The sequence below is a fragment of the Gossypium arboreum genome, chromosome 5 (genome assembly GCF_025698485.1).
Source record: "Gossypium arboreum isolate Shixiya-1 chromosome 5, ASM2569848v2, whole genome shotgun sequence".
NCBI lineage: Eukaryota > Viridiplantae > Streptophyta > Magnoliopsida > Malvales > Malvaceae > Gossypium > Gossypium arboreum.
In genome coordinates, this window is record NC_069074.1 from 19072557 (window position 1) to 19090416 (window position 17860).

General features: G+C 34.2%; 4 protein-coding genes across 7 annotated transcripts; 2 read left to right on the plus strand and 2 right to left on the minus strand.

Annotated features, from left to right (window-relative positions):
* The first annotated feature begins 16 nt into the window (after positions 1-16).
* LOC108453323 (uncharacterized) lies at positions 17-3471 on the plus strand. 3 transcript variants are annotated; one of them, XM_053028204.1, is made up of 5 exons: positions 20-721; positions 795-936; positions 1780-1945; positions 2915-3067; positions 3231-3471. In XM_053028204.1, exons 1-5 carry the CDS (start codon positions 43-45, stop codon positions 3234-3236), a joined length of 1146 nt encoding a protein of 381 aa, XP_052884164.1. In that variant the 5' UTR covers positions 20-42; the 3' UTR covers positions 3237-3471. The 3 variants fall into 3 exon arrangements, with proteins under 3 accessions (XP_052884165.1, XP_052884164.1, XP_017606843.2); XM_017751354.2 differs by having other exon boundaries at positions 27-721; positions 2870-3067; XM_053028205.1 differs by lacking the exon at positions 3231-3471 and having other exon boundaries at positions 17-721; positions 2874-3029.
* Positions 3472-8952: 5481 nt separating this feature from the next.
* Positions 8953-12293, minus strand: LOC108450439 (F-box protein At3g12350). The gene is made up of 2 exons (XM_017748062.2): positions 11065-12293; positions 8953-10446 (listed from the first exon to the last, which is right to left on the minus strand). Exons 1-2 carry the CDS (start codon positions 11974-11976, stop codon positions 9988-9990), a joined length of 1371 nt encoding a protein of 456 aa, XP_017603551.1. The 5' UTR covers positions 11977-12293; the 3' UTR covers positions 8953-9987.
* Positions 12294-12519: 226 nt separating this feature from the next.
* On the minus strand, positions 12520-15597 carry LOC108451000 (exocyst complex component EXO70I-like). Its single transcript, XM_017748746.2, has 2 exons — positions 14531-15597; positions 12520-14059 (listed from the first exon to the last, which is right to left on the minus strand). The coding sequence occupies exons 1-2, from the start codon at positions 15308-15310 to the stop codon at positions 12722-12724; spliced, it is 2118 nt and encodes a 705-aa protein (XP_017604235.1). The 5' UTR covers positions 15311-15597; the 3' UTR covers positions 12520-12721.
* LOC108452415 (NADH dehydrogenase [ubiquinone] iron-sulfur protein 4, mitochondrial-like) lies at positions 12689-17607 on the plus strand. Of its 2 annotated transcripts, none has more exons than XM_017750201.2 (5): positions 12689-16030; positions 16146-16234; positions 16541-16670; positions 17214-17243; positions 17367-17607. In XM_017750201.2, exons 1-5 carry the CDS (start codon positions 15863-15865, stop codon positions 17421-17423), a joined length of 474 nt encoding a protein of 157 aa, XP_017605690.1. In that variant the 5' UTR covers positions 12689-15862; the 3' UTR covers positions 17424-17607. The 2 variants fall into 2 exon arrangements, with proteins under 2 accessions (XP_017605690.1, XP_052884144.1); XM_053028184.1 differs by having other exon boundaries at positions 15755-16030; positions 16185-16234.
* Positions 17608-17860: the final 253 nt, after the last annotated feature.

The following is a 17860-nucleotide window of genomic DNA, read 5'->3' on the forward strand; positions in this document are numbered from 1 at the left end:
TGGCCGAATTTTGTTGGTATCTTCTTAGACTTAACATCATATATGTTTCCTGTGTGTGTCGTAACAAAGCCATTTTCAACGGCTCGAAGACCTAAACGGCGGCGTTTCCTGATTTTCCTTTGCCCCTTAAACCCTAACAACAAGCGTCTAAGGAATTGCAAAGTTAGAAACTTGGAAGGTCATAGGATACGATTTAAAATGCGACCGTTAGAGACACTGCCGCCAACGGAAACCCTAGAAATCGAGAATGGTTTGTCTCTCGTTCCGCGCGTGAAACTCAATCTCACAATCCACCCTTCTCTCCCCTCGGTTTCGAAACCGATCGACGAATGGCAGCTCAAGCGAGCCCTGATAGATTTCCTCAAGGCCTCGCTCTCCGTCTCCGTTACCGTTCCCGAAGAAGACCTCCAGATCAAACGACTCAAAGACCTCAAGAAACGGAAGCGAGACGAGCCGGTCGCCCACGGTGCTCTCTTCATTCGTGACATTAGGTTTTTGAGCAGTAAGAAGAAAATTGAAGAGGTTGATAACGAAGAAGAGGATGTGAAGGAATTGGAAAAGAAATTTTTGGAATGGAGAAGCTATGTAGCGGAGAAAATGGATGGGATTGAGCTCAATCTTGAAGGAGTTAAGTATAATCTTAGTGTTGAGATTCCAGCTTCGGATGATTTTGGAAGAATGAGGAAAGATTGGGAGGAGTCGTATGCATTTCGAAACCGAGGTCTGTATCCATTTTCGTTTTGAATTTGAATTTGAAGTTGCGTTTTATATTTTAAATGGATTTTTATTTGCAGGTTATTCGAGGGGAGGAAGACAGGAGCCTGATACGATTGTGTTGAGAGGGGTTCCATCGAGGTGGTTCGCGGAGCCAAGAGTTTCATCCAAGCCTTCGATGCTGGTTACGCATACCATTTTTTCTACATTTGGGAAGATAAGGTAATTCCTTTCTTTAATTTATTTCACCGTTACTGAATTTTAGTAAATTATGTCAAACCTTTGTTGTTGAATGTGTGGAAACTCTGTCATGATTTGTGCCTGTCAAAAGTGCGGTTTTATATTATCTATCGCGTATTAGAATATTGGGAATTTTTTTGTTAACCTTGTGTTCTTTTACTTTCTTTCACTGACCTGAGGCCTACTAGCACCTTAGTTAAGCACTAAGCTATATGACTCTAGGTTATCAAGAATTGAATAGAAATGAGAACTCTAGCATGTGTAGATTCTAGCTATGCGATTTTTAGGATTTAATTGCATTCTTTTCTTATGGTTATAATTTGTTTTCTTATATACTCTTAATATTTATAAATCATTGACTTTAGATGCTCATAGAATTTATCTTACCCATGGAGACTAATTACTACATATGAATTGGTGATTGATTGATTGATACCTTATATCTTCTCTAATACTCTTCATGTGGTTGCAGTATCATTCCTTGCACTTATTGCTACATGTCTAAAATAATATGTTTCTTATTTTTAATGCTATAAAATGAAAATTATGCGATTGTACTCTTATTTTATTTTGCTCTTTCAACTTACATTTATCTTCATATTCTTTTTTTATCATTTAAGAGTAATTGGCATTAGATGCTCAAAGTTTTTCTCTTACCTACAAAATTTATGAAAACATATGAATTTGTGATGGACCGGTATCATATATCTATAGTCCTAATACTTCGTATATTTTAGATTGCATTCTTATGGTTAATGCTACTATATGAATTTTACACGATTGTATACTGTTCTTGTTGTTACTCCTTTTAACTTCTCTAAATAGGAATCTTAATGTTTCCGAGGACGAGGATCTTGCTAAGGGGATGGATGAGGATGAATTGGACATAGGCATTGTTTCAGGTCTTCATTGTAAGATCATTGTTCAATTTGAGAAATACCGGGATTTTTATAATGCACTCAAGGTTTTATGTGGTCGCTCGTTGCAAAAGGTATGGATATTTCTTTTTTTTCCTTTCTTCTAATTATAGCTGAGGAGCATTTTGCTCGAGCCTTGCACCATAGTTTGATGTTTTTTTTTCCTGCCATGAAGTCAATGGCACATCACTAGGTTTTTTTTTTTTTCCCCTTAATTTGTCCATTCGGCTAAAAAAGCAAAGTTCTCTATTTTGTCAACAAAAGGGGCAGAGTTTAATCTGATTTGCAGAAAATCATTATATACCAAAACTACCAAAAATTAAAGAAACATTTTAAGTCAAAAGAAAGGTTTGGCTTAGAGATCAAAAATCAAAATAAATATAACACTGCCAAAAAAAGAAAACATTTTAAGTCAAAAAAAGGTTTGACTTAGAGATAAAAAATCAAAATAAATATAACACTGAAGATAATAGTTACAGAGAGACAGATAGGGAGAGAGTTCCACACACATAGCCAAGCGCTGCTGATGCAACCAAGAACATAAATCCTCTAAGTGATATCTCCTGAAACAAAAGCATAACCAAATAAGACAGGTAATATATGCAAGAGGAGTTTTCTCTTGCTTTAGGCAAGTGTCTAAGGGAGATGGTGGCCTTTTCTGGTGGTTAAAAATTGAAAGTGCAAGATAGTCTTCCTTGCTTTCTGCACTATGGCTTACTTGCAAGCCATTATCAATGCCAAAGTTTGAAGACTCCTTTTCAATGGGACACTCCGAAAGGAATGGGTAAAAACTATTGCATGGTTGATTGTGTTGAACATTATGGTGTTGTCAGATGTGATAAAAAAGAAAACACTGCTGTTCAGTTATTTTGCGAGCATGGCTAATCTAAATGCTTGCCGGTCGGGACTATGTTTAAATTGCATTTATAATATCATCCATCAACAACTATAGTATGAGTAGTTCTGCTGATATCCAATCTCATTTACTATTAAATTAGCAAGGATCTCGATTGAGTGCTGATTATGAGGTTACATGGGACAAGGATGGGTTTTTCCGAAACTCAAGAAGTCAAAATCAAGACAAGAGCAGCAAGATGCAGGAACCTGCAGCAGTACGATACAGATCGGAAGCTTCCAGACGTGAACCTCATGTATCTGAGTTCACTTCGAATGATACTCGCAGAAAGAGATTCAAGGTCAGAATTCAGCTCAATGATGAGAATGAATTAGGCTTCCTGTTCATTTTTTCAATTGTTTTCTCTCATTAATATTGGTTGATATGTTGGTCGGATCTTTTATTGCGGTTTATAGTCTATGTTTTCAGCTAAATTGTGATCCTTTTTTCCTCTCTGAATGCAGGAATGAAAATATAGGTGCACATTTAGAAGATTTAAGAGTAGACTGAATGAGGTTAGGCTTTCGGTTAAATGATGAATGAATATTTCCATTTCCATCTGATTGGTTTATTATTTCGGAAATGATGCTAAAGTTCTAAATTCACCCTTTTTCAGTTTTCACATGCTAAATGCTTTCTGGACAACATGCTATTAATTAATCAATTTTACCGAGTTTTCTTTTATTTGATAGAATAAACATATAATATTGAAATTAGTAGTAGTAATTTACTAATTGAAAACATTTTAAAGGTAATCTTTAAATATTATCTTTTAAGGTTAAATTATTAAATTATTTATTTTATTATACAAAATGTTCGTCATTTAATCTTCAAAATTCAAGTTTAAGTTTTAATTAACTTATAAAATTGTTTTATGAGATAATAGAAGACTTTAATAATTTAGTTTAAAACTCAATCATTAATTACATGTTTAAAAAAAGTAAAAATATATTATTCGAAAACTAAATCTTTTATATTAAAACATAAAATATTAATATAATTTTGAAGTCTTGAACGATGCATAAATTCATTAAATAGTTTCATGAAAAGCTAAAAAAATATGCTAAACTTTGTAAACCTATATTTTTAGTAATAATATTTTCATCTTCTACAATTTTTATGCAATCTTCTAATTCTTTTGAGGGAAGGAAATAAGGATAGTTTGATCTTTTACTTAATCAAATAGAGTTAGTTTATTCTTTTAATTAAATAAGGATAAATATTATATTTTAATGTAATTAATTCATTTTAAATATTATTTTTTGTACTTATTAACCATGTTTGTTGATTGTCTTTTATCTTCTACTAATTTTTTTTCTTTTAAGTTACCTGTTATTCTTTTCAAATAAATTTTAGATTGTTTTAGAAAGTTCAATTTAGAGGTGTTTGTGGGCGGATCGAGTCAGGTTTAAGTATGATATTAACATATTTTATGATTGCTCAAGCCCAACTCGAAATATTGGATTAAAGTTTTGCCTAAATCGGTTTATATTTGCAAAAGATTATTCCAATCCTATTTTAGGTTCACTCATTATTTTTAATTTTAAAAAATATATTTATATTATATTATTTTAATGTTTAATAATGTTATACATTTTTATTTACTGAAAATTTTATATAATCATCTTAACGTTATTTTAATGTTTCTTTTATATTTAGTATAAATTTATTTTAAACTTAAAAATGGGTTGGGCCGGGTTGAATTTGAGCCTTAAATGTTCAAGCTCGAGTTTAACTCATATTTTAAGTAGACCTAATATTTTTTGTCAAGTCTATTTTTTGAGCTTAATATTTTTACTAAAATCTTCCTAAATTTTAGGCAATCCTTTGGACTTGGACAGGTAGCCCAATCGTTGAACAGGTCTAGTTTAATTTTCTTAATTAATTTAGATAAAATTTTATGTTTTAATTTAATTAATTCATTTTAAATGTTAATTTTTAGTATTGCTAATTATTTTTATTCTCTTTTAAAGTACAATGTTTTTAATTTTTATAATTTTCATAATCTTCAACTTTCAGTAAAAGTATTAGGGAAGGCCTTGTACTTAGGAGTAGATTGCATTTGGTCCCTCTATTGAAAAAAAAGGGTAAATTAGTCTTTTTGTTAAATAATGACGTGGAAAATACTGAAAATTATTTTTTATGGGTAAAAAATAAAAATGGTCACTCAACTATGCCTTTCATTTTATTTTGGTCACTCAATTATTAATATTTTTTATTTAATTATTAAACTTTTTAAAATTAAATATTTTAATTAGTGTGAGCTGATGTGAGTTTTTTTATTGGTCTAGTAATAAAATTGGTCCTCTAATATTTATACTATAACGCCCCCACGCCCGAAACCATCACCGGAGTCAAGCTTGAGGTGTTACTAAACTTATCTTACCTTTTAAACAACTCTAAATCACTTATTTTAATTTTCGGAATAAACTGTTTTTCTGCGTCATGGTTACTTAAAAATTCATTTCTCGAGTTTCAAAACTCGAAATTAAGATCCGTAAATTTTTCATGAAATTAGACTCATATATATATCTACTAATTTTTTTCTAAAATTTTGACTTAGCCAATTAGTACAGTTTATTAGTTAAAGTTTCCCTGTTTCAAAACTCGATCAGACCGACCTTTTCTTACTACGAACCATTTTTCTTCCTGTACAAAATTCATATGACTAAGTCGTTTGTTTCTCTCAAAACTAGATTCAACAAGAATTCTAACCATATAAATTATACCTTCTAATTAGTTTTGTACAACTTATGGTGAATTTCCAAAGTTGAAACAAGGGATTCGTAAATCGCTCGATCCTGTTTCACTAAAACTCGATATATCATAAAATATAATACTTTTACTGCTTTTGCTTATTCCATAAGAAAATATACATAATAAGCTTTAATTTCATATATTATTCATCTTCAAACTATATTTCTACAATTTTAGTGATTTTTCAAAGTTACATCATTTCATTACTTGAATCTGCTTTTAGGTTACTTTCACATTTTCATAATTTTCATGTGATAATCATCATTCAATCATACATATTAATAAACATGTATATCATCACTATTTTCTTAGCTAATCAAGAGTAAGTATTTACACATCATTCATTATTCATATTATACCAAAAGTAGCTAAGTTTCTATACATGCCATACCCAAAACAAAACGCCTAGTTATACCGAAGTTATTTCTTTGATAGTGTGATCGGCCTCCGACATTTCCTTCGATCCCCGAGTGACTAGATAAGTACTATAAGAAGAAGAAAATAAAGAGATTAAGCACTAGGCTTAGTAAGCTTACAAGCAAATAAATCACAACATTCAACATAATGGATAATTATGCATAATATCATCTAACATCATAAATTTCTTTACTTCTCAATTTCTATCTTCTTCTTTATTCCCTTACCTTCTTTCTTACCGACCTTTCCTTTTCATAAGTATAATCTACTTTTCCTTTGCTGTTAATTCACTGTAATTTAACTCGTATCCCGACCCGTTGAACCACTCGGAATACTAAAGATACTAGGGTTGTTCTCGCTCATCAATATCCCGCCAATGCCATATCTTTGACATGGACTTACATGAATTATTCCTGCTCCAATGCAATATATAATATGGACTTACATGGCTCAATCTCGTCTCCAAAGCCATATTTCTAATATGGACTTACATGGCTCATTTCATTACATCTGTCAACCCTAATATCCTAATATTCTTAGGGTTCAACCGGCTTTCTAACACTTTTCCTCCGTCACTTCACCTTAAATTCGACTTTAAATATTTTCATAACATAATATATAAATGCTGAAATTGACAATAATAATGTAAAATAAAAGAATATTGCATTTATTTACTGTAAACTTACCTTGATACAAAATGTGACTAAACCTTACAATTTAGTCCTTTACTTTTTCTTTTCCTCGTTCTTCTTTGGATTCTTGATCTATAATATAAAATATTTCTACTCATTAGCATTTATTTGATTTCTATTTCACTTCACAATTTATGCTGTTCAAAATTCGAAATTACACTTTTACCCCAAAATTTACAGTTTTTACAATTTAGTCCCTGCTCATTCACCCATCAATTGAACTAATTTTTTTCTAAATTAACACTTTTATTTTATCATTATAAACTATTTCACAGCCTTTGATATTCTGAATTTCAACACCAACATCTAATTCACAATTTTGCTCACAATTAGGTCCTAAATACCATTTTCTATCAAAATGACTTAATAAAACAACCTTAATATGAAATTAGAACTTCAATTTCATAATAATTCATCATAAGCTACCCTTACTCAGCCAGGGTAACTTCCAATTTCACCCACCAAATCAAAAACTAATGAATTAGATGATTGGACCTAATTGTAAAAGTCACAAAACATAAAATTCCTAAGAAATAGTAAAATTGAACTTACATGGTGTAAAAATATGAAAAACCAGCATAGGAGACCTGCTACGGCATTTCGGCTGAGAAAGATGAAGAAATGTCTAGATTTTCAATTACATCATTTTTTTAACTATTAACTTTTATGCTAATTCCAATTTTGTCTCTTGTTCACATTGTTTTCTTGCTTATTTCATACCCAAACCGTCCAGCCATTAACCTTTGGGTCTAATTGCTCTTTAAATCCATCTTTTTAAATACTTAAGCTATTTACTCACAATTTAACAAATTTTGAGCTATTTTCAGTTTAGTCCTTTTTAATTAATTAGCTATCCAAACATCAAAATTTTCTAACGAAAATTTATTACTAACTCAATGACACTTCATAAATATTTATAAAAATATTTATAGCTCGATTTTCAAATTCGAGGTCTCGATACCTCGCTTTTGACCCGTCGACCTAATAAATTATTTTAATTCACTAATTTCACCATTTCACAAATTCTTCTAAATTCTTACTTGACTCATAAATATTAAGTTACTATCTTGTTCAATCTTATTTGTCCGATTTAGTGATCTCAAATCACCATTTTTGACACCACAGAAAATTAAGCCGTTACATTCTACCTCGGATTTGTGGTTTCGCAACCACTGTTCCGTTTAGGCCCTATTTCGGGATGTTACATATACATTCTATTAATTTGATCTTAAATGTAAAAAATTTAACAAATTTAATCTTCAATGTTTATAAAACTTATCATTTTAGTTTTAATATTAAAAAAAAGTAATAAATTTGGGCAGCAACATTTATAAAATCTTTGTTCCTTTCACCCCTTCTGTAGTAGTACCTTTTCACCCCTTAAAATTATTTCACTCGTTTTCTATCTACTTAATTTAATAATTTATTAAAGGAATTTTTGTTCCTTTTTTCTTTTGTATTGTAATCACAGTATATGTGTAAATATACATTAGCTCACAATTTCAGAGATAAATTATTAAGCATATCTGATTCAGAGATAAATTATTAAGCAAATCTGGTAAGACCTTTCGTTTAAAAAAATAATTAATCACAATTTTAAAAAAAAAAAATTAAACATAAGTCGGATCGAAGTGGCTTAAAATTTCTAAAGTCAAGGTCAGAGTATTAGGTCAGGGCAGGGAAAAAATGGTTCTGAGGGCAAAAATTTCAATCAAAGCTAAAAATTACAATATCATGATCATGTCTAAAGATATATTGAATTTTGTCTTAAAACATATACCCACTGTCTCAAGATAGAATAACTTTGAAGTTAAAATTCTATAGTAATATGAAAGTGTCTCAAAACATTAATAAAAGTTCAAATTATACATACTTGATATAAAAGAAAATTTTACGTGCTAAATGTAACATTTATTACTCAAAATTTTCATACAAGCGGTGTTACAAAAAGTAATCAGACATGTCCTTTTTTAACCATAATTTTGTTTCCCTGTATAACAATTTATGATGGATTTTAATTGTTTAGTCTCTCATCTTTTAGCTATTACTCATCGTCGTATAATATAACAATTTGATAAAAAGACATATATGTTGTACAAATTATATTTTCTATTATTTCATTTAACTTTCCTAGTTTAAAAAGGTTTTATATCGAAATAATAAAAACTTATATTGTCGATGGTCGTCACCTGGTAAGGATGTTCATGCAGTGTCATTTTAGTTACGATTCGACGAGATGCGAACCATGTTGCTCATGAAATGGCACAGATGGGTTTTCAATTTTGAACACAAATGTATAAATAGAAGATTGCGCAACTCGTTTCTCTCAAACATTACAATCTTCTTTCTATTTTCAATACAAATTCAGTTTACTTTTAATCTCGAAGTAATCAGAAATCATCTATTTGTGAAAAATATTAAGCAAAATGCAGCTTTTCTTTTGCATTTTGTCTTGTGTAAAGAAATAGGAGTGATTCCTTACCCTTTTTTCTGGTGCCCCTATAGTTTTACCTTTCATGTGTTTGTTTCATCATCCACTCTCATTGAACGTTCTGATGATCTTCTCCCTTAAGTAATTAGGAAAATCACCACAAAGATTACTTACTGACGCCCATGCTGGAAAAAAGAAAGAGAGAGAAGATTTATGATAAAAACCAAGAAAAAAATAAGATTGGTCTGAATTTGGTACTGTTATTATCGACTGCAAAGAGTTCCTTAACACCAGGAATGACATTAGTGTTGGCTCGACGAGAAGAACGAACAACTTTGAAGCTCATCAGCTTGCTAAGTTTTCTATTTCCTTTGATAGTCTTGATACTCTACCAAGCTGTATTGCAGCTTAAGTAATAAAAATGAAGCTTTCGATCGAAAAAGAAAAGAAGAACAAGATAGCGATCTACTCGTCTCCGTTTTAATTGAAGAAACGCCCATCTATTTAGTGTAATTAATGGAACAGTAATAAAGACATAATAAATATAGCTGGTGAGTGGAGAGGTAGGTGTAAAGAAAGGGTGGTTGAATGGGCGTGGAGGAAAATTTATGAAGCTGCGGTTTCTTCGATAAAAAATATTTGGTTTATGTTTTATTGTCTTGCGCTTGGAAAATCGTGTAGTCTGATTGCCATTAGACGTTTGCATGGTAACATAAATTGAATCCCCTTTCTAATTAGCTCAGCTACACATTTTTAGATATACAGAGTCTCATTAATGGGAAATTATCTCAAGCACAAAGAATGGATGAAGAATTTGGGATTTCAATGGCCAAACGGCTCAATGATGTAATTATTTTACAAAAAGTAATGTGAAGTGCCAGCCCTAGCATGACACCAAGTTAGAAATCAATCAGTATTGAACTATCATTGCAACAAATTCACTGAATCAAGAAGACGACCTTCTTGGATGATATGTTTCAGGTCTATAATAAAATGATCACGAAGAAAACCAAATCCAAATGTTCCATTCATGTACTGCCATATCCTTCCTTCTCCATGCTGGAGACCAGTAGATCCTATCAAGGATGGAAGCATTAAATTGCAACTTGAGTTGATATGCTGAATGTGGGAAACCATCTCGATGCCTGTCATGGCTGGTTGACTATGAATTTGATCCTCAGCTGCAACTGGCTGAAAATGTATGCGATCATCATAGATACGTTCTTCCTCTAGAGAAAATGGTGACTCCATGGACATAGGTTCTGATGTCCAGAACACAAGAGTATAGGAGGATGAGAAGTCCCCAATCCTTTGGCAGATTATGCCCCCAATTTCATCATATTTAACAAGATAGAAATTCAAGTTCATGTCACCAGAAATTCCCTGCAATTATAAGCTGGAAGAGATTCAAATCTGAGCTGTAATAAAGAAAAACCTATTTCATTCATCATTGACATGATGGGAAACATTTATCAAGCACCTCAGTAGAAAAACAGAGTTTGTTATCCTGGAAAACAGTGGCCTACCAGGGACCCAAAGTATGCCAGTCAAATGCATTTGTAAATCATATTAACCAAGTGTAATTGCAAGCCAAATTGGACCAAACTAACACAGTTAAAGCCCCAAGGGCAGTACCTCCCACTTACATTCTGAAATTAAAAATCAGATGATGTGCACAAAAAGGATGTTTATCACCTACTGCTTGTCTACACCCTGAACAAACCAGCTTCCCCAGACATTCTTTCTCATGATTGTACTTTGCATAGCCTTGTCAAAATGTCATATAAATTCAAAAACTTCAACCAAAAACATGCCACCATCAAATCTAAGGTAAACCTTCCCCACACCCCCCAAAAAAAAAAAAAAACTTAGAAAGGCAGCTTCACAAGCATTTTTATTTTCCTACTAATCCTACAAGTCAACAACAATATATTTACAAACAGAAGTTCTTAAACTCTGGATACAAAACAAAATTTGGAAAACGAGGAGTTTTCACAACACCTTCCAAAGACCCTGCAAGGGCTTATCCGGAGTAGGCGAGCAATCGACAACTTTAAGGAAATGCTCAGGCTCCCATTTCCTCCTCCCTTGCCTTTCCTTCTCCTTCTTTCTTTGCCTCCTCCACGCTCTATCCCCACCACCACCAGGGCTCGTTCTATTCGCGAAATGCATATACATTTCCGATACAAATCGGACCGGTAAGCTCCCAGCGATTCCGCTCTCAATAACTTCATCACTATCTTCTATCAAATTCTTTGAACTTGAACTACTTCTTAACACATCTTTACTTTTACTACTATGCCAAAAGTTCAAATTTTCTTCAACTACAAAATGATCCTTACCCATGAAATTAACATTGGCTGGCACCAGATTTTGGTCCAAGCAGACAAATTCCAACCAGCTACCGAAATCCCCGGATGGAATTTCAGTTTGTCCTTCTAGATCGAGAAAGTACACGATTTGCCCATCTGGGGATATCCCCATCCACAAAAACGGTGATTTGGTAACATAGTAAGTGCCGTTTTTGGACGGGCAAATCCTAGAACCGGAAACAAAAGATGGGCCCCACTCGAAAATGATCAACCGAGGACATTGACCTGAGAGGCCGGCACGACCGCAGTGGCGCCAGAAGCCGATGAGATTCTCCCACTGGGTGAGGGTCTTGTAAAGGAGCTTGTAGGTGATTTGACCGCCACCCCATTTATTGATCTGGGTCTTGGAGCCCCACCGGCGTTGGCAAAGGGTGAACCAGAGCTTGGTGTCATTGCAACATAGCGAAACGGAGCGTTTAGAGGTGCAAGCGAAATTCGCGATATCGGGTAGGGACAGGAAGGAGAGGATGCAAAGCTGGACGTCTTCAGGGAAGTCGGAGAAGGAAAATGAACACTCCTTTGGGTCTTTGGGATTAGCCATAGTAGCTTTCTGTATTTTTTTTATTTTTTTTATTTTTTTTCAGTTGAGGGACAAACTTTGTATTTATCTGGAAAAAAAAAATAATGGTTTATGGTTGGGTTTGAGATGAGACTTTGGGTAGATTCTGGGAGATGAGGGAATGATTCCAATAACAGTTCCCCACCAAAACGTTGTCTTGTCTGCAATTAAGGCAAGGAAATGAAACATTGCACAAACAAATGCGCACACTTCGGTTGGGAACTTAGGAAAGAAAATGCGTGCGGTGCAATATCACCTTTTGGGTTAGGCTTTCAGAAGTTTGGGCCTTTTAAAAGTCAAGACTGAAATGGTAAAATAAGACTTAAATCAGGATTTATATACATATATAGCCCGTTTAAGGCAGGACTTTTCGTCTATAGGAATACAAGGACTTCTCCTTATTTTATCATTACAAGTAAGTTTTTTTAATCATTGCAAAAATTGAGAGAAGAATGAGTTACACACGGCTTAAGCTGTAATCTAATGTCAACTTATAACATCACAAGGATCAAGTAGTAAAGAAGCTTTGCAATTTGAACTTGTCTTCCTTTTTTCAATTTCATGTCTTAATAATCATTTTGTACATATTCCACAAAATCCAGTGTATCATTGCATCACTGAATAACACGTGTTATGAAAAACGTAGCAATCTTAATTAGCATTCATTCAACAGAAGAAAAAAAATCTAATAAACAAAACCATAAGGATGTAATAAGAATTCACTGATTCATGCATCAATGGATTTTGATCTGGATCGTCTGAAATTCTTAAGCTCTCCCTCCACGGATACCGAGTTCCTCCCTGGAACAGTGTCCTTGGAGTCTCGGCGCTTCGGCTTCCCATTGCTGGTTCGATCGGTTCCATTGAAAACCTGGCCCACCAATCCTTTCAATGATTCAGGACTGACGTAAGATTCGCCAGACAACAACTTTGAGTGTGCATTCAAGAATTCACTGTAAACAGGAACCACCAGTTTCACCGTTGCTTCTCGTAATTGTTCCCTTAAATCAGCGTCAGGAATGCTATAACCCCTTGCGTGTCTCTGCGAGATTTCATCAAAGCGATTGAAAAATGCTTCTAGTTTACCTCTCACAACTGCTGTTGCTTTGGTGCCATTGTCTTGCTCCTCCGAGTCTTCCTTCTCTAACAATCTTACTAACGGTCTCCATGCTCGCCATTGATACATGTAAGCAGACTCCTCTGCAGCACTCTTGTATTTCTGTTTCATGTATTGCTCTCCGATAAGCTTCCCAAGCTCTGTATTCCTGCTCCTCATGTAAATGTACCAATAGGTGTTCATCACAAATATGTGGGGCAAGATTTTGTCTTTGTAACTCGGACTCTTCGATTCGATGTTTCTCTGAAGAGCTTCCATGATGTTAGATATGGCATCTTTGAGTAAGCTCTCATCTGTTTCTGGCTTCGATAAGATACCGGCTTTCCACATTTGTTCTGTTCGGAAAACTTTAGCCATGGGTGCGCTGTATGTCTCTGTGGTAAGGTACTTAAGGTAATTGACTGCATACCTCACAAGTTTCGGGACTGAACCATCTTGTGGTGGTGCGAAAAAATCGGAAGTGCCTTCAATTTGTAGGCCAAACTCCCAAAACACTTTGCTTGAAGCATGCACGAGTAGCTTTTCAAGTTCCCTGAAACGTATGCAAATATCAGCTCCCGATTCACCTTCGAAAATCTCCGTAAATTCAAGCTTCAGTTTTTCTAAGGAGTCAAACATTTCCAAGAGCTTGAACAGCTTCTGAGGCTCTCTGTTGCTCCTTGCAACACCTTCTCCAAAGCGGAAAAATACCGCCATGATTTTATCAGCAATCTTGACAAAACACTCTAGCCAAATAAGCACTTCAGGAAGTCCTCCCAGAACTTGCTTGCAGAGTTTCTTTTCTGATACAAAGACTGTTTTAACCGCGAGCTCAAAATGCTGGATCCAAAGAGAAATTGATGTCTCTAGACTCTGCCACTGCATTTCATCTATTTCTTCAGGAGTGTATGTTCTCAAGTAATCAGGGTTTAGTCGCATTAGTGCTTTAGCTGCTCTTCTGTATCTCACCTGTTAATCAACCAAAAGTGTAACAAATTTATAGGATTTGAGAAGTAAAAAACAAAACCATGTGTCTTCAAATATCAAATTGAACTGTTTGTCTAGACTTCCAGTTCCTTATTGTTAAAAAGTATAAATTGACCTAATCAAGGTTCTTGATACTAGCAACCTGTTTAATATAATGTATGGTAATCCAGTCGCACTAGTGCTTGTACCTCTCTGTTAGAAGCATTTTCATTTATATTGACGCAACTCAGTAAGGCATGTATTATTAAGATAGTACTTATCATTGATTCTATAGCTTCTAATCAATTCACTCAAAATCCGAAGGTCTAATGCGACATTTGGGTTGCTATTTGTGTATAATACTACATCCATATGTATATATGTTTATATACATATATAATGCACATAAATCAATCTAAAGGCCTCGAAATATGGCCAATTGAGGAAACCTTGAAAGGAAGATATTTAGCTTACCTTAACGAAGATATCAATACATATATCCAAACAATCACTGGCAGAAAGGGTTTCTGCAATTCGCCTAAGGACTTGGACCTCCATTTCAGTGCCAAGGTCAGAAACCAACGTCTGATCAGCTTCTTCATCCGCTTGTTGCTCCCCAATGTTTTGGTGCTTCATTTGCTGTAACATAATCTCAAATTCGTCCTGCAGATTTAGTAAGGCCTCATCAAGCAACCCATCAAAACTCATAGCATCAACCTCAGATTCATATAGAGCCTTAAGTGTGATCAAAGTCTCCTTCAATCTTTGGGTTCGATATTGATCCGTAGCTTTTGTTCTGCTCAAGAATTCCACCACCTCTTGAAGCTTTTGAATCACCGGCTCTCCATCTCGACTTATTAAGTTAATAACTTCGTTAAGCTGATCAACGCATTGGACGTATTTGAGCAGCTTTTTAAGCCTCTTCCTTGGGTTTTTCTCAATAGATAGTTTATCGGAGAGTTCAATAAGCTTCTTCTGAAAAGATTCAGAGAGCTTGAAACTATGAAGGAGCCCGAGAGCCGGGGAAACAGCTCTATTAATTCTGGTCTCGAGAGCCTTGGCAGCCATAGCCAGGGACTGCAAAGGAGCTACTCTTTTAGCAGCTGTTGAGAGCTTTTCATCTATAGAATCAAACTTCTTCTCCATCTCTTCCAGGTCTTTTTCCAACTTAGCCGATGATAGTAACAATGTTCTCAAATCTGAACACGCCAGTTCTAGCTTGACAAGCGCTGAATCCTCTTCGTTGGCTGCCATTGATCTTGTCGTTGACGAACTAGCAGGCTAGAAACAATGCAGGGACAAAGAAGAGCAAAGAGAGCAAATTGCAAGATTGAAAATTCTTGCAAGCTTTCCTAAACGCTAATAAAACTAATGACGATAACAAAGTACTGGTGTTGGCAAAACAGGACGAGAAAAGGGTAAATCACGAAGACTTCCATCTCGATACATACCAAGAACAAATGGCATTCGCTTATTCGAAACGGACAAATGCCCAAGAGAAAAACTAAGCATGTTCGGCCGGTGTGCTTGGAATCAGTCTACAGTACAAATTCCAAATCAATAGCACATTTTTATAATCAAAACATCAAAGCACGTTTTGGGTTGTTTCTTTTTAATTGAATCGCATAATGGGTTCAAGCCCAATAAATCAACAAACAGAGTAGTCCAACAACCCGAACCCAAAGCAGAAAGCGTGAAACTTCTGGTTGATTCTCATAGGCATGTCAGCTGTTTAACGAATTCATTAACCTCTCGGAGTCTATGATCAAACAAAGGATAGAATCAAGGAAATAAGAAGCAAAAAACATGGCTGGTTTTGTGCAAAGGGTTGGTCAGAGTCTAGTTAGAGCTCATCGTTCACCTCAAGTTACATGGAAAAGATGCTGCTCTTCGGATGCTTTGATGGAACTGGAGACAAAGCCTGGTGAGGTTGGCATGGTCTCGGGAATCCCCGAACAACAACTTAAACGAAGGGTACAGCTCTTTTTGGTTTTAACTTTTAATTTTTGAATGCGGAATGCGTGCATCTTATTGCGTAATTTAGGATTCCCTGCCTTGGTTTTTTAAAGTATGTTGTTTGCCTTTTAAGGTTATAATTTACTCGCCTGCTCGAACTGCCTCACAGCAGGGCTCGGGGAAAGTTGGGAAATGGAAGATCAATTTTCTCTCAACACACAAGTAAATCATGTTTTCCTTTTTCGTATAGTTTTTGAGAATCAAATTCTTGAAAATATTAGCAAATTATCTCAACACTCAATTACCATCTGTTTTTTTGTTTCCCTTGTTACATGTTGCTATGGTTGATTTAATTGAATTTTTTGCCACTTGTAAATTATTATCATGAAAATTCTTCTTTCATTTCGTCAAGAAGGTAATAAAGGGTCAGCCTTTAAAAGGCGTATAACATGAATCGTATTTGAAATTCAGCTGGAGCAATAGAAACATTGGCGTTATTTCATTTCCTTAATTGACATTTTTATTTAGGTGGGAAAATCCGTTAATGGGTTGGACATCAACAGGAGATCCGTATGCCAATGTTGGTGAGGCTGGACTTGAATTTGACAGTGAAGAAGCTGCAAAAGCATTTGCTGAGAAATATGGCTGGGAATACCAGGTATGTATATGTGCGTTAGCGGGTGCTTTTATTGTGCTGTGTAGTGCAGACATCACTGATGAAATCTAAGAATATTAGGGTCATGTTCCATCTTAGTCTTCCCCACAGTTCACGCATCACCAAACAACTTTAACATTTACGCTGCTTATAACAATTGGTGATCTCAAAGTTTTAACCACATGCAATGTATAATTTGATTGAATCATGCATTATATCGGAGAGCAGTTAGTTCATGTCAGCAATTCCAGAGCATGGAAATGAAGTGCCTTTAAAAGGGATTAACTGAGAGGAGGAAGATTCGTAAAAGGCTAACTCCATAACCATTTTCCCGAAATTGCTCTAGAGAACTAATTCTAAACTTAGGATGTTGTAATTAAGAAGATAATGTATACTGGTGTCAATTCCCTTGTTCAGTTTCAAATGTTTAGTATGACCAAATCTTAAAGTAATAGTATTTCTCCAAAACAGCAAGTTTATCATACTTGGAACTGTAGTGATTTTAATTGCTCTTAATTAAGTTCTGATTGCATTCCTTTTCTGCAGGTCAAGAAGCGACATACACCTCTTCTAAAGGTTTTAATCTCTACCTTCCTTCACAAGTTATTCGACGTTGAAACCTATATATTTCGTTTGAGTATGGTTGACTGACATATTTCAAGGAATTATTAGTAATTGCTTTTTCCTATATAATTCCAGCCCAAGTCATACGCAGACAATTTCAAATGGAAAGGGCCACCTACTGCTGAAGAGTGAAAGATGTTATTTTAACACTTCGATTTATCTGAGTATATGATTTCCAGAGTTCATGTTACAACATCATTATTGTACTTCGCTTCTGGCTGATATATTACGTAGAAAATAGCAAATGAGAGAAGCTACTGTTTACACGTAATTACAACGACATTTGTCGATTTATGATAGATACATTTTTATTAAAGTTTTTCTGTTTAATATCTATACAACTATAAATAAAAATTAAGGTACCAATCATCTTTTTGGTTCTTTTATATTATAAAATAATAGTTGAATTCAGTTTTTAAATTTTATATTATTTTGAAATTTGTAATTGCTTAATATGGAATGGTTAATATTTTAATTTCCTTAATTTCTTTATAAAATATCATTCCAACAAAATTATATCATGATGAGTTTGTGTAGGTGTTTTTTAAGTTATAATCAATATTTTTATT